Source organism: Odontesthes bonariensis, chromosome 16, assembly GCF_027942865.1.
Source record: "Odontesthes bonariensis isolate fOdoBon6 chromosome 16, fOdoBon6.hap1, whole genome shotgun sequence".
Lineage (NCBI taxonomy): Eukaryota > Metazoa > Chordata > Actinopteri > Atheriniformes > Atherinopsidae > Odontesthes > Odontesthes bonariensis.
Window position 1 is genome coordinate 27,600,710 of NC_134521.1, and position 12,583 is coordinate 27,613,292.

The following is a 12,583-nucleotide window of genomic DNA, read 5'->3' on the forward strand; positions in this document are numbered from 1 at the left end:
GAATATGTGTCCTGTAATTAGGAAAGTCAGCACACTTCAAACAGGCGTTCCATCTGCAGAGGACTGTATAAATGTTCTTATTATCATAGACAGCAGCAACAAAGTATGGATTAGATTTGAGAGGATGACCATCTAGATAACACTGTTTGCTGAAAAAAGCTGCTGATTAGCGTGCACTCCTTCAGGCCTACAGTAGGAACAGTGTGCCACAGAAACGCAGCAGTAAGCAGGACTGACAGACACGCGGCACAGGTCACAGCGCGCTTTATTTGGGATTCAAACCAAGAGAGCAGGGACAAGGTTGCACAAGGAAAAGTTACACCAGGTATCGATACAACTAGCAACATCACGATATCTCACTGAAGCGCTCTTGACAACACATCCGACATTACAAACTCTTAAAAAATAAACAGTTCACAAACAAAATTCGGTAGGGGTGCAACGGATCAAAAATCTCACGGTTCGGATCGTTCCTCGGATCAGAGTCACGGATCGGATCATTTTTCGGATCAGCAAAAAAAAAATAAAAATAGACAAGACAAATAAACATGTTTTGTCTTTTTGTTTATTAACACTTTTAAATTATTAAATTGAAATATATAAAATCAACTTAAAGTGCACAATTAGCATCTTCTTTTCAACATAATCAAAGAAAAACAACTTAAAGTGCAACATAAAAACACACCGATAGCGTTTGCGATCTCTTTAGCCCGGTCGGATTGTGAAGGAAGGGGCTGCTTAAATGCCGCGATGATGAGCGGTTGTTGATAATTGATCCGAACGGATCGCGGATCAATGATGATCCGTTGCACCACTAAAATTCGGCCACAAGCTGAAATCCATCTTTGAACATAACAGTATGCTGCGCAAAATAAGAGCAAAAAACAGATGTGCACACAATCTCCTGCTTTCCCTCCGTCAACATAGTGTTTAATGAAGCTACAAGACAGGCAGCTGAAGCAATACGTAAATCGTTCACATGAAGAAATTGTAGGCCTATTCAAGAGATAAAGAAAACTCGCTACTACAGTGCATACACACAAAACTAGCCAGAATGCACAACTGTACATACAGCTTGGGTCAATGGGGGATTTCAGGATTGAAAACACATCGACAGTGTAGCTGTATATGATCTATCAGACAAGCAATGAGCAACAAATGGATTCAGTCAGAATATATACTGATGTTGGCCTAAAACAGACCAGCTGAAAAATTGTAGTAATTTATGTGAAAAATCTGGACATAACGTGACCTGTGAGGGTAAGGTTTGGCAGGTATGACTAAGGTTACATGGTCTGAAGAAGGAAAATGAATGCACACTAACGGTAACTACACATTTGAAAGAAATGACTGCTTTAACTAGTGCCTTTGTACAAAGAGTTGCAATCACCTACAAAACATCCATACATTACAGTAAAAAATAAACATGTTGTGACAGTCAATGACTAATAAATTAGAGGATGGGGTAAACATGGCAATGAGAGAGCAGACTGCATGTGTGTGTGTGAACTAGCAGACAAGGATAACCCCTAGAGGGGAAATATGATGCCACTCAATAAGAGAATGAGCACATAAATGAGCAGAAAACGTATTCAGTGTACGACCTAGCATGAGCTTGTCTTTTGATGTCTGCATGCATGTTTTCTCTCTACATTATAATTGTTGTTGTGTTTCTTTTGTCTACTGTTCTACATAATTATTCAAAAGGTTTTGAATGTGTGTCTATGTGTGTCTGCATCTTTTTCTGAATGTACTTTTTCTCGTCTCCATCTGCATGTGTCTGCATGTATTTACATCCCATAACCATTCCGCTAACTCAGTGGCCTTCACCGCTTGGGGGTTTAGCTTCATGCCCCGCTGCCCCTCCTGGCAGCCAGGGGGAGACAGAGTGCGAGGTGGTCTGCTTGGCCATGCTGTAGTGGCTGATAACTGTGTAGAAACGGCCCCTCGAGTTGGCATCTTGGGCGGCGTAATAGGCCTCAAGAGAGGCTGGGATACATCGCTTGTGCTGTGAAGGAGCAAGAAGAGGAGTGAGGTGAATTTGTTAGTTATTTCATTGTTAAGTATGCTGCTTGGAGGATTTAAAGTTGCACTTTAAATGTTGACTGTGGAAACTTTCCTTTTGAACAGTTGGAGAACTATTTAACTCCCTAGAATGTCCATGCCTGACAGACATAACACTCTCAGAGCGGAGCTCTGCTCATCAAACTGGTTTAGCACTCCCTGTTCTTTATTGCTGCAAGTCCATCCCATTTATCTCGGTTTTATCACAGCCATGTAATCTGTTTAATCTGTTCGAACTCCTGTCTGCTCACTGTGGCCCTGCCCTGCGCTGACGAGGCGCTACCACACAAAGTACAGAAGAGTTCTGTTTTAAATACGTCAGCAGACTGATTCGCTTAATCTTTGTGGGACTTTACACCACAGTGGAAACTTTTCTCACTAAATTAGAGTCCCTGGGACTAAAATAACTGTGTAATTTGGTTTCGTAAAGGTTGTACATAAGCACGTCCATGAAACAAAAAGCCTCTGAACTGTTTTACAGGGTTGAACAATTTAAACAGAAATGAAAGCCAATTTTTAGTCGAATTTAAATGACATCAGTTTAACTTGAATTGCCAATTTGTAATTGAGGACCACATAGTTTTAAACTTATTGTGCCTGTATGGAGAACACTAACATACTTATCAGATTGGTCTGGCATGCAGAGAACATCATTTTTTTGGAAATTGCACTCACTGAGTCACAACATTATCAAAGCGAGCTGCTTCTCTGTGAAACGCTAACTCGGCTAAAGAGCATTAGGCACGTCTCTAAAAGAAAAAGAAAAATTGGCGCTTTCTCTCTTAACACTGTGGATTATTACTCCAAGAAATGCAAATAACAAACCATACGTAGCTTTGATCTGCAGAAAACCTCGGCACACATAACCCCCTGAGGCTGCCACAACGTGCACAGCTGTGTAAATGAACATAACTACGGACAGGTAACTCACATAATGTAACTCGCATAATGTCACTCGCATAATGTAATGAAAAAAATCGATGTACCATCATAGAATCTTTTGAGTCCGATAGATTTTTGAATGTCCTTGTGTACACTTATATTCTTGTGTTCTCTGAATGTACACCATATTGTGGGAAAATGTTTTGTGTCTTTCTGTTGACATTTTGTGCAGCTCGTGTGCATGTGACACGGCTAATAATACCTCCGCAGACTGCAGTCGGAGCTCCTGCGCTGGTTGTGGGGGCCTGAAACTAGATTTATTCCACCTTAAAGACCATATTTGTCAAGAGAAACAGACTTCCAAGGTGACTTCTTCCAAGGTTCAATGAATCTTAAAAGTACAGTGCAGTGGAATCAGGAGAGGAGGGTGTGTCTGCCTCTATTCATACACTGTACAACAGTGAAACGGTGGCTTTCTCAGCAGATTGTTGGATAAGGATAGCTCTGAGAGACATTTTCTTTCATGAGCTCAGCCATATGTATTGGGAGGGAATTATTGTAAAATAGGCTATGAGGCAAATTCTTTCTCCATAATACTCAATGTGCCTTATAACTCTTTTTCCTTGGCTTCTGTCTTAAGCGACAAAAGCATAAAATTACATTTGATGACACTGGTTTTAACAAAAAACCCTGATTTCATAGATTAATGATTGTCCATCGAACTTCATTAGCCTCGTTCTGTGGCATGACCTCTGAAAACAGAAGTAGGCCGGGAGTATCTTATTTTTTCTTCTCCCTAAGGGGAATGTGTTCACCTTTACTTCTTTATTTAGATGGGTGAGAAGGAGACACTGAAGGGCACACATAATTTCACGCCTTGCTCGTGAACACTTGCCCATTATTGTTCATATTGGGTAGCATGACAGACTATAAACAGGAAAAAATGCCAATGACTTACTCTTCTCTTGGTACTAATTTTGCATGCAACCAAACTGTTTCTTGAGCAAAGCTCTTATGGAATAGTGAGCAGAGCCTGATTGGGCCAATGGACCTGATCAATTAGAGACGATTTGGTTTTACAGGGAACACGGAAATATCTAGAGGAAATTAGCGCTAAACTACACATTTCACGGGAGCTTTAAATGAAAACTGAAGGCTATGACTTTTTAGAGACAGACATAGTTCAGTTCTTCCTCACTCAATAAAACACAGCCAACTAAATTGTTATTTAGGTTCTGATTAGCCACAGAGCTTGGGAAATTCCTGATCACATTATGCCATTTAAGCTGTGACAGAGTGTGCTTCCACATCATTAATTTCCCCCAAGTCTCTATGAATAAAGAAATGACGTTCTAGCACACTGTTAACACTCTCAAACACCAGTTCAGGGAAAGAAGGAAGCAGAACTTGCCACTTTAAAAAAAAAAGATATTATTTAAAGAGAGAGAAAGGTGGATAGACTCAGATCAAATGAAAATTCGACCCACACACATGACTCGGTAATGAAAGTAGACCATAACTGCAGGCTTACGGTGGTGAGGCTATTCCCGTTGCTCTGTTAGCCACTTGACTTTCCTGATAGATGTGGTGTTAAGCTGTAAAATGAAAAACAGGCCACTTAAGGGTCCTACCTTATAAATGAATCCATCTGGGCAGGCATGGTCGTAAGTGAAGGCTTTATAAACCACCAGGAACACGATGCAGGCGAGGAAGGCCAAGGCCAGGATGATCAGAATTGTCACCTGGAGGGGGACAAACGGACGGTCACTGAGTGTCTGTGTGTGTGCACCATAGCAATAATGGAGGATGTGGTTTATTTATTTTAGGTAGGACTCGGGTTAGACAGAGAGAAAGATGGAGAACGTGCACTAGTGTGTGTCTGTCTCGTGTGGTGTCATAATAAACGGTAAGATGCTTCTGACTGAGGTCAATGGCTCCTCGAGGCAAGGTGTTCTGTTGAGTTACATGATGAATGACTCAAGGTGTGACACTGCAAACAACTACCTTGTTTTTATAGACACGATGCTGCTTGCTTCAGATAAATATCAGACATCAAGTCAGCGAGGTGAAAGAGAATAATCTTCTCTTCTGTTTAATGCTCTTTGATTTTTCTTTGATTTTTCCCCTTTGTTGGATTTAATTGTGTTCATTTCATTGTATCTATTCTTCACCATCTCTGTTGTTAAAATAGAAAGATCTTTTAGCAATTAATATTTAGGCTTCTCATTATAAAAAAAATAATAACAAAAGTTTTCCAAGCAAAACTGTTAATTGGAAATAGGTCATCTCTGCCAGTCTGAAAACAAAAGTGTGTCTGTGATATCCAACTTCAGACATCGCTTTTGACCATTTGGGGGTGGGCACACACAGTCCTTTCATATTGCTCCATCTATGCTCTTTCGTAAATTCTATTTCCCCAGAATTGACTAAAGTGGTGGATCCAGGTAACAGGGTATGGCCTCAAAATCTTACCTTCAAGTTATGGGGGAGAATCTCAATTGAAGGTGCTCAAGAACCTCAGGGTTGTGTTGAAAAGTGCGAGGAGAAGAGACCCTGAGATCAACTGTAAGTTGGGTGCAGATTGGATTACTATTGGATTTACTTAATTATAAACGTTTTCTGGTTAGTTTTCACAAAGACAACCTATGGTTTGTTGTCAGTATTTATTTTGATGATCACTTGTATGAATCAGAATAATTACACTGTGTGAAAAATGCCTAATATCCAGCACCAGTAGCGCTAATCTAAAGTGATGGAAAAATGCACTTACATCTATGCTGATACAAATATATAGTTAATGTTGTGAAATATTACTTTCCCTGGCAGGCAACACAGTGCTGTTGTAAAGTAAATTAACATATAAAAGGGTCTGCTTCCTCCTACTTCCCACTTGACACTCCAATTGGGGGCTCCTGAGTAAGCATTCAGTTAGTTATGCAAGCTCCGCAGATCATGTTCAAAGGGTAGCATGTGGGTATAGCTACTTTAAAAGGGAAAAAAAACGTGTCACATTTATACCATCGAGAAAGCTGAGAAGTATAATTTTTCATGCTGGATGAACGTTTCTGACTTCCAGTTTTAAATTCTTAACTGAGGCTAAAGCTATTCCTGATTACCACTCCCTATCCAATCTGTCACAGTGGCACGTCAGAGCAATTACACATGAATGTGATCATCCGTCTCCATCAGGGTTATGTGGATGGACAGGGACACGCAAACTAAGGGACTATTTACTGGATGTCAACTAGGGGACACGACTCTCACCCTTGGTTGCTGCTGACACTCCTATTAAATTACATCTCCCCTCATCACACGCTTCCATACATTAAAAGGACCAATTTAAAGTCAGTGTGACCCGTCTTTTGGAGCTGCGACAGATGTAGAATGACTGATTAAGATTTTTTGAACTACTGAGTAGTAATGCAAATTAATCGTCTTATTAAGAAGTAGGATTACAGTAAGGCCTCTCATATCACGGAGAGTGTTTCATGCTTGGACACATCAAATGAAGACTCGAGCTGCTCGTGACTGACGAGATTTGCGCTTTTGTGTTCGACTAAAATGGAAGAAATCCAAACTGTCGTTATCCATGCTTGTGTTTCTCATTCAGCAGATTATTGATCAAATCACTTCCAACAGAAATATTTTCTGGTTACTCTTGGTCTTAAAGATGTGTCATAGCATGGCCCATATATGAAACGGATTGGTATAATTAACCTTCAATGTTCAGTCACACTTTAATTTGCAGATTCAACACAGCAGCAGCAGTTGGAACAACAGTTCAGTCAGGAATATAGATATAATCATTCTAAAATCCCTATTGACGCTGCTGTGGACATGTGGTGTATAAATCCATTAAAAATCTATCCCGACCTTTCTCTATTATTCATAATCTGGCTGAACTCTGCTTTAAACCTCTGGAGGTCGTCAGGGTAACGGTACAGCTCGGTGTTGAAGAATCCTGGCCGACCTGTAATATTTTTCTTTGATCAGATAAAGCTCTGAATCTGCAGGTGAATCAGCAGAGTGCAAACAAGACATTTGAATGCAGAAGAACAAAACCAGCTTTTCATTTTTTTGTTAAAACAAAAAGAGAACCATTTCTACCCATCTGGATCATCAGCTAATTTCCCCTAACACCATCAAAACGGCGGCTATGCTATTAGCATATCACCATGTGCCATCCAAGGCCACTATTGCCACCAACACAAGCACCTTGTTCTTTGATGCGTGCAATAGATAACAGTTTGTCCCGAACGCAGGTAAAGGCACAGCAGGTTGTTGCAATTTGGACAATATGTTTGTAACAAGGTTTGGCTCCAGAAGTAAAGGTTTCACCGACTGTGTGGCAGGTAATTGTGCCCTCGAGGATTTAATCATTTTACTAAATCCACGAAGGATTGATAGAAAACACATTGATTCTATTCACACATATTTATTTAAAAAAAAGAAAGAAGGGGGGGAACCCAAATCCTTGTTAGATTCACACTGTTTTCCTCAATTTAATCTTTTTAAAATCATACTTCATAAAATTATCTGCTTAATTTGTAGTCAAAGATTCTTGGCTCCGTAAGTTTTCTGATTTCTGTATTTTTTGTACATCGGCTGTCAGAGCAAAATTGGGCAGACCAACAAAAACAAGCCGTAATAAATTCAAGCCTGAAAGTGACAAAGTCTTGGAGTAACATGTTACAACAGGTAACCAAGGCAACCAGCAAAATTGCAGTTACAGTCACGTTTAGAAAATAATGTATTTTATGATCATTTTCTGATCCTAACCAAGTGATGTTATTACCTGAATCCAATCGGAAGTTGTTGACCATTTGTTAAATTACAGCAGAGGATTTCTCTTGTCAAACAACATTGAAGATGAAATTCTCCGAAATGGAGTCCAAACTACTCCAATGATGTTCTTCGTTATTGCTGTCTTTTATTCTGGCATCACAGAGTATTGGTAAAGCAAGCAGCTGCAGCTGCAGACAGATGTGTACTAAGGGCAAAGATCACTTAACCAGATTACAAAAGATCCATTAGAATTGTTCTTCTGTTCTTTATCTGGCTCATCTCTTGACAGCAGATTAGGGATATAGATACTGTTTTCTTATCTTTCATAGCTCACACACACACACACACACACACACCAACTGCTTATCCTAACAGCTTGAAGAAGGGCTACTTCTCCTTGGTTCTTGAAGACGTTTCACCTCCTATCCAAAAGATATATTCCGTTCTAAACTAGTTGGTGCTGACCAGAACCTGAAGAACCAAGAAGAAGTCCATTTGCCCTTTGTCATTCAGGTCATGGTAATCCTAACCGCTACACTGACATGCACCAACTGCTTGTTTTCTCTTACTGACTCTCTCTCTCTCCCTCTCTCTTTCTCTTTCTGATCTGGATTGTACAAAACAATTTGTTATGAGGGATATTTTCCACAAAATGCGTTCTCCGTTAATTATTCAGGTCTGCGTGGTGCATCACAAGTTAAAAGGAATTTTTTTAATGTCTCCTGCGCTGCCTGTTTTACCACAATGTGACATATGATTTCTCTCCTTTTTTTGTTTTTTTACACTGTGCTATGTTAGAATGCAAGACACCACCCACACTCTCACTGCTGTGAGTTGACAGGCCATATGGGAGAGCAGACACCTCCTCACATTCACTCCAGGAGCAGAGGGGGATATGGAAGTGTGTATCTGTGCGAGAGGGGAAAGAAAGGTGGGGTGTGATAGCAGAAAAAAATGGCTCTGATAAAAACAGATAACAGAGTGAGCAAACTGAGAAATAAAAGAAGAGATGACAGGGACAATAAAGCAGGGAGCAAAAGGCAGACCGAGAGCAAACGATAGGGATCCGGGGCCAGATGGAGAATCTTTCCTCTTTTGGTGGCAGGTGGCAGAGACAGACAGGCAGGCAGGAGGGCAGCAAGCACAACAGGCATCAATCAATACACCACTGAAGGAAGCAAAAACAACTGTTTCTCTTTCATCCTCTTATTTCCCCTCTAATTTCCTCTAAATGGCGGCACAAAAGAAGCTCTGTCACTGGCCTCTTCCAAAATGATTTTCTGCTCAGTTATTAGATGGGATTTTTTTAACATTTTGCATTAAAAAGAGCTATTCATGTGAAACGGTGACAGACAATATGCTCTATTATTTGCTGTTATCTCTCAAATGCCTTTTAGAGATGTTTGTTGATTAATGAAATGAATGAGCATGGCGATGAGTTGAGGCAGCTTCCTTTAAAACATACCAATTAAAAAAAAAATAAGCATGAATATCACTGAACACATCCCAGCAAAGGCCAGTATTTCATTCAGGTTCAACATCCGAGGGCTAGTTCCATTGTAGAAGCTGCACGTTTAAAGATAATCACACCTATCAGATATGTTGTCTCACAACAATTGTAATAAACAATGTTATCAACATTTTAACACCATTAATGACACTTTTAATGATACTGACCTGAGATTCTTCGAGCTCATTCATTGAGTGATAATGAGTCTCCATCAGGAACTCTTAACCCATGAAGCTAATATAAGAAATAACTTCCAAACTGCCTTAAAAATGCTTCAAAGTAAAATCCCAGTTCACATTTGACCTATATACAGTACTTTTCATCAGCATGTGCATACAGTTTGCTAATCAGCATGATGTCATCACCAGAAACAAGTATAAAAACACTGTGATTGCATTACATGAAATTAAACGTTTTTGGATAAGAACACGAGTGTCCACCAAACCGCCTCTTTTTAGGGCTACAGCAATGCTCAAAGATGTAAGCAGTAAGCACAGACAAACACAAAAAAGGCACTAAAGTGGAATTAACAACACTGAAATTGACTTGGAGATGTTGATTTCATGGCAACACGTATAGAAGTCACCCCTATTGGCCAGGATGGACACATAACACAGTAGCTGTACAAGTACTTTAACAGTGGGAGAGACCACAGGAGCGCAAGCATTTTCATCAGGAAGAAGTCAGTGAATTTTAATTATGTAGCTTCATTAGTGATGGCTCCGGTCTACTGAAGCAGCCCCAATATCATATATTATCATACCTGTACTTTTTCCTCATGTGAAAATGTCAACTGTGAGAGATGCTTCAACATAAAGTAAAAAAATGACAAACATTCTTTGATTTCAGCTTGGCAAACATGAAATATTGCATATTTCCTTTGTTACATAGAATTATCTGTGCCATGTGCTACACAATGTGAAGTCGTCACTGTGGCTCATGGGTATTTTTCACTCTTTATCAGAACACAAAAATACACATGAATAAACACAGATTAAGTGTCTACCCAAGACACTAAAGCTCTCACCTATTCATCACTTGGCTCAGTGTTTGAGCGAGCTGCATAAACATGAAAATGAAACCGTCTCTTATCCTCTTAAGGCAGTTTTGTAAGGATGAAATGAATGAAGTGAGTGACAGACTACCTGTTAGGGCAAGTGGTTTGAAACTCCAGCTGATAAACGAAAGGTCATGAGTTTGAACTTCCATGTGCCCTTGAGCAAAATGCACCGCTTACACCAGCTCGAACACTGTACAGGGAATTTAAATGTGCAGTACGTGAATGTAAGCATTGGGTAAATGAAGCCAAAATAATCAGTGGAATACAGGTTCATCGCTTCAAGGCTTCTGGGCTGATAAGCTGAACATCGAGAACTTAAGTAGTTTTGGACGGAAGCGCTGCAGCCTTCTGGGCCCCAGTTTATTGTTTTCAACTTACGATAAAATAAATAACTCATGAGACAATATTACCGTAAAGCAGAGGTCTTCAACAGGGGGTCCGCGGAGGTACTGCAGGGGGGTCGCGAAATCTTCGGTTGATTAGGTGATTTAATTTTTTTTTTTTTTACAAACAGTTTTTTCTCACAAATTGCAATGTCTTTAAATGCACATTAACACTAATCCAAAATATTGTAGCGAACGGAAAAATTGAGGCAGAAGACATTATCTTTCAGTCAGCAATGCACGCATTCACGGCCACCCTGTACCTTGCACATGTTTAAAATAGAAACATGAATATATTAACCTGTGTATTATTTGAATAGCTTAGTATTGAATGTACAATAACAGAGTAGCTAGGTTTATACACGGCACTAGGCCCTGTTTAATATAACACAATTGTATGCCATATAAATAGTAGGGGGGTCCCTGCTCCAACTCTCCATCAGTTTGGGGGTCCCTGGACTGAAAAACGTTGAAGACCCCTGCCGTAAAGGCAAGGCAAGTTTATTTGTACAGCACAATTCAACAACAAGGTGATTCAAAGTGCAAACTGAGACATTAAAATAGTAGAAATAAAAAGCATGATTTAAAATTTAAACAAAAAAGAAAGAAATAAGAACAATAGATCAAATCAGTAGTTAAAATATGATTAAGTTTTGAAACTCAAGCTTCAGATTCGGAGCTTTATTCAAACGCAGCTGAAAATAGGTGTGTCTTCCACCTGGACTTAAATCCACTGAGTGTTTCAGCTGATCTGAGGCTTTCTGGGAGTTTGTTCCAGACATGTGGAGCATAGAAGCTGAATGCAGCTTCTCCATGTCTGGTTCTGACTCTGGGAACTGATAGAAGACCGGATCCAGATGACCTGAGGGGTCTGGAGGGTTCATACTGGGTCAGGAGGTCACTGATGCATTCTGGTCCTGGACCATTCAGAGCTTTATAGACCAGCATCAGAACTTTAAAGTCTATCCTCTGATGGACAGGCAGCCAGTGTAAAGACCTCAGAGCTGGACTGATGTGCTCCACTTCTTTGGTCTTAGTGAGGATTCGAGCAGCAGAGTTCTGAATGAGCTGCAGTTGTCTAACTGACATTTTAGGTAGACCTGTAAAGATGCTGTTACAGTAATCAAGCTGACTGAAGATGAATGCATGGACTAGTTTTTTCCAGGTCCTGCTGACACATCAGATCCTTTAACCTTGATATATTCTTAAGGTGATAGTATGCTGACTTTGTTATTGCCTTAATGTGTTTTTCCAAATGATCATAAAGTTACATTTGTTTGCGGGGTGGGGGGTGTCTCTTTGCTCACATGCTGTCATATTGCACATTATGGGTATTGATGCATTAGTGCATAAACAGCATCTAACCCCAGCAGCTACTTTAAAATAGCGGGAGCTACTTTTAAGTTTATCATACATTGCATATTTGAGAATTTCTAATTTTTTTTTTTCATTTAGTTCTTATCTTTTGTATCTACTTGTGCAGGGAATGAATATTAAACTGTAGCCTCTTTTGCACTGGTGAAAAAAAAAACACTAAACTCCGGCAGAGAGTTTAATCGTGATTCAAATATTTATTGAATAAGGCATTTTTTGCAGGGCTATGGGTAGTCTATATGTAAAACTAACAAAAATCCGCGCTTATTGCTTCGTAACTAAGACCGCAGCATTTTGTGATGACACTGAACACTGCATAGTCTACATCGCAACATCTTTCCTCAGTAAAACTGTGGAGACAGTGGAAAAGAGCATATTTAACTTGTTCCAAACATTTGCTGGGATTTTGGGCACGACAGTAAGTGCCACCTGCCTCACTGGAACAAACCACCAACATGTTGCTGTCAGCCAGTATTCCTCGACGGGACCTTCTATTTGCAGGGAAAAGCTCAGGGCTCCAACTGA

The 12,583-nt window shown here is 39.9% G+C and overlaps 1 protein-coding gene across 1 annotated transcript in view; it reads right to left on the bottom strand.

Moving 5' to 3' along the window:
- Positions 1 to 248: 248 nt before the first annotated feature.
- nsg2 (neuronal vesicle trafficking associated 2) overlaps positions 249 to 12,583 on the bottom strand; it is a 52,213-nt gene continuing 39,878 nt past the window's right edge. The window contains exons 4-5 of the mRNA XM_075486743.1: positions 4,578 to 4,688; positions 249 to 2,008 (exon numbers count right to left, since the gene is read on the bottom strand). Of these exons, the coding sequence (XP_075342858.1) occupies positions 1,817 to 2,008; positions 4,578 to 4,688 (303 nt within the window). The 3' untranslated portion in view covers positions 249 to 1,816. The remainder of the gene's footprint in view (positions 2,009 to 4,577; positions 4,689 to 12,583) is intronic.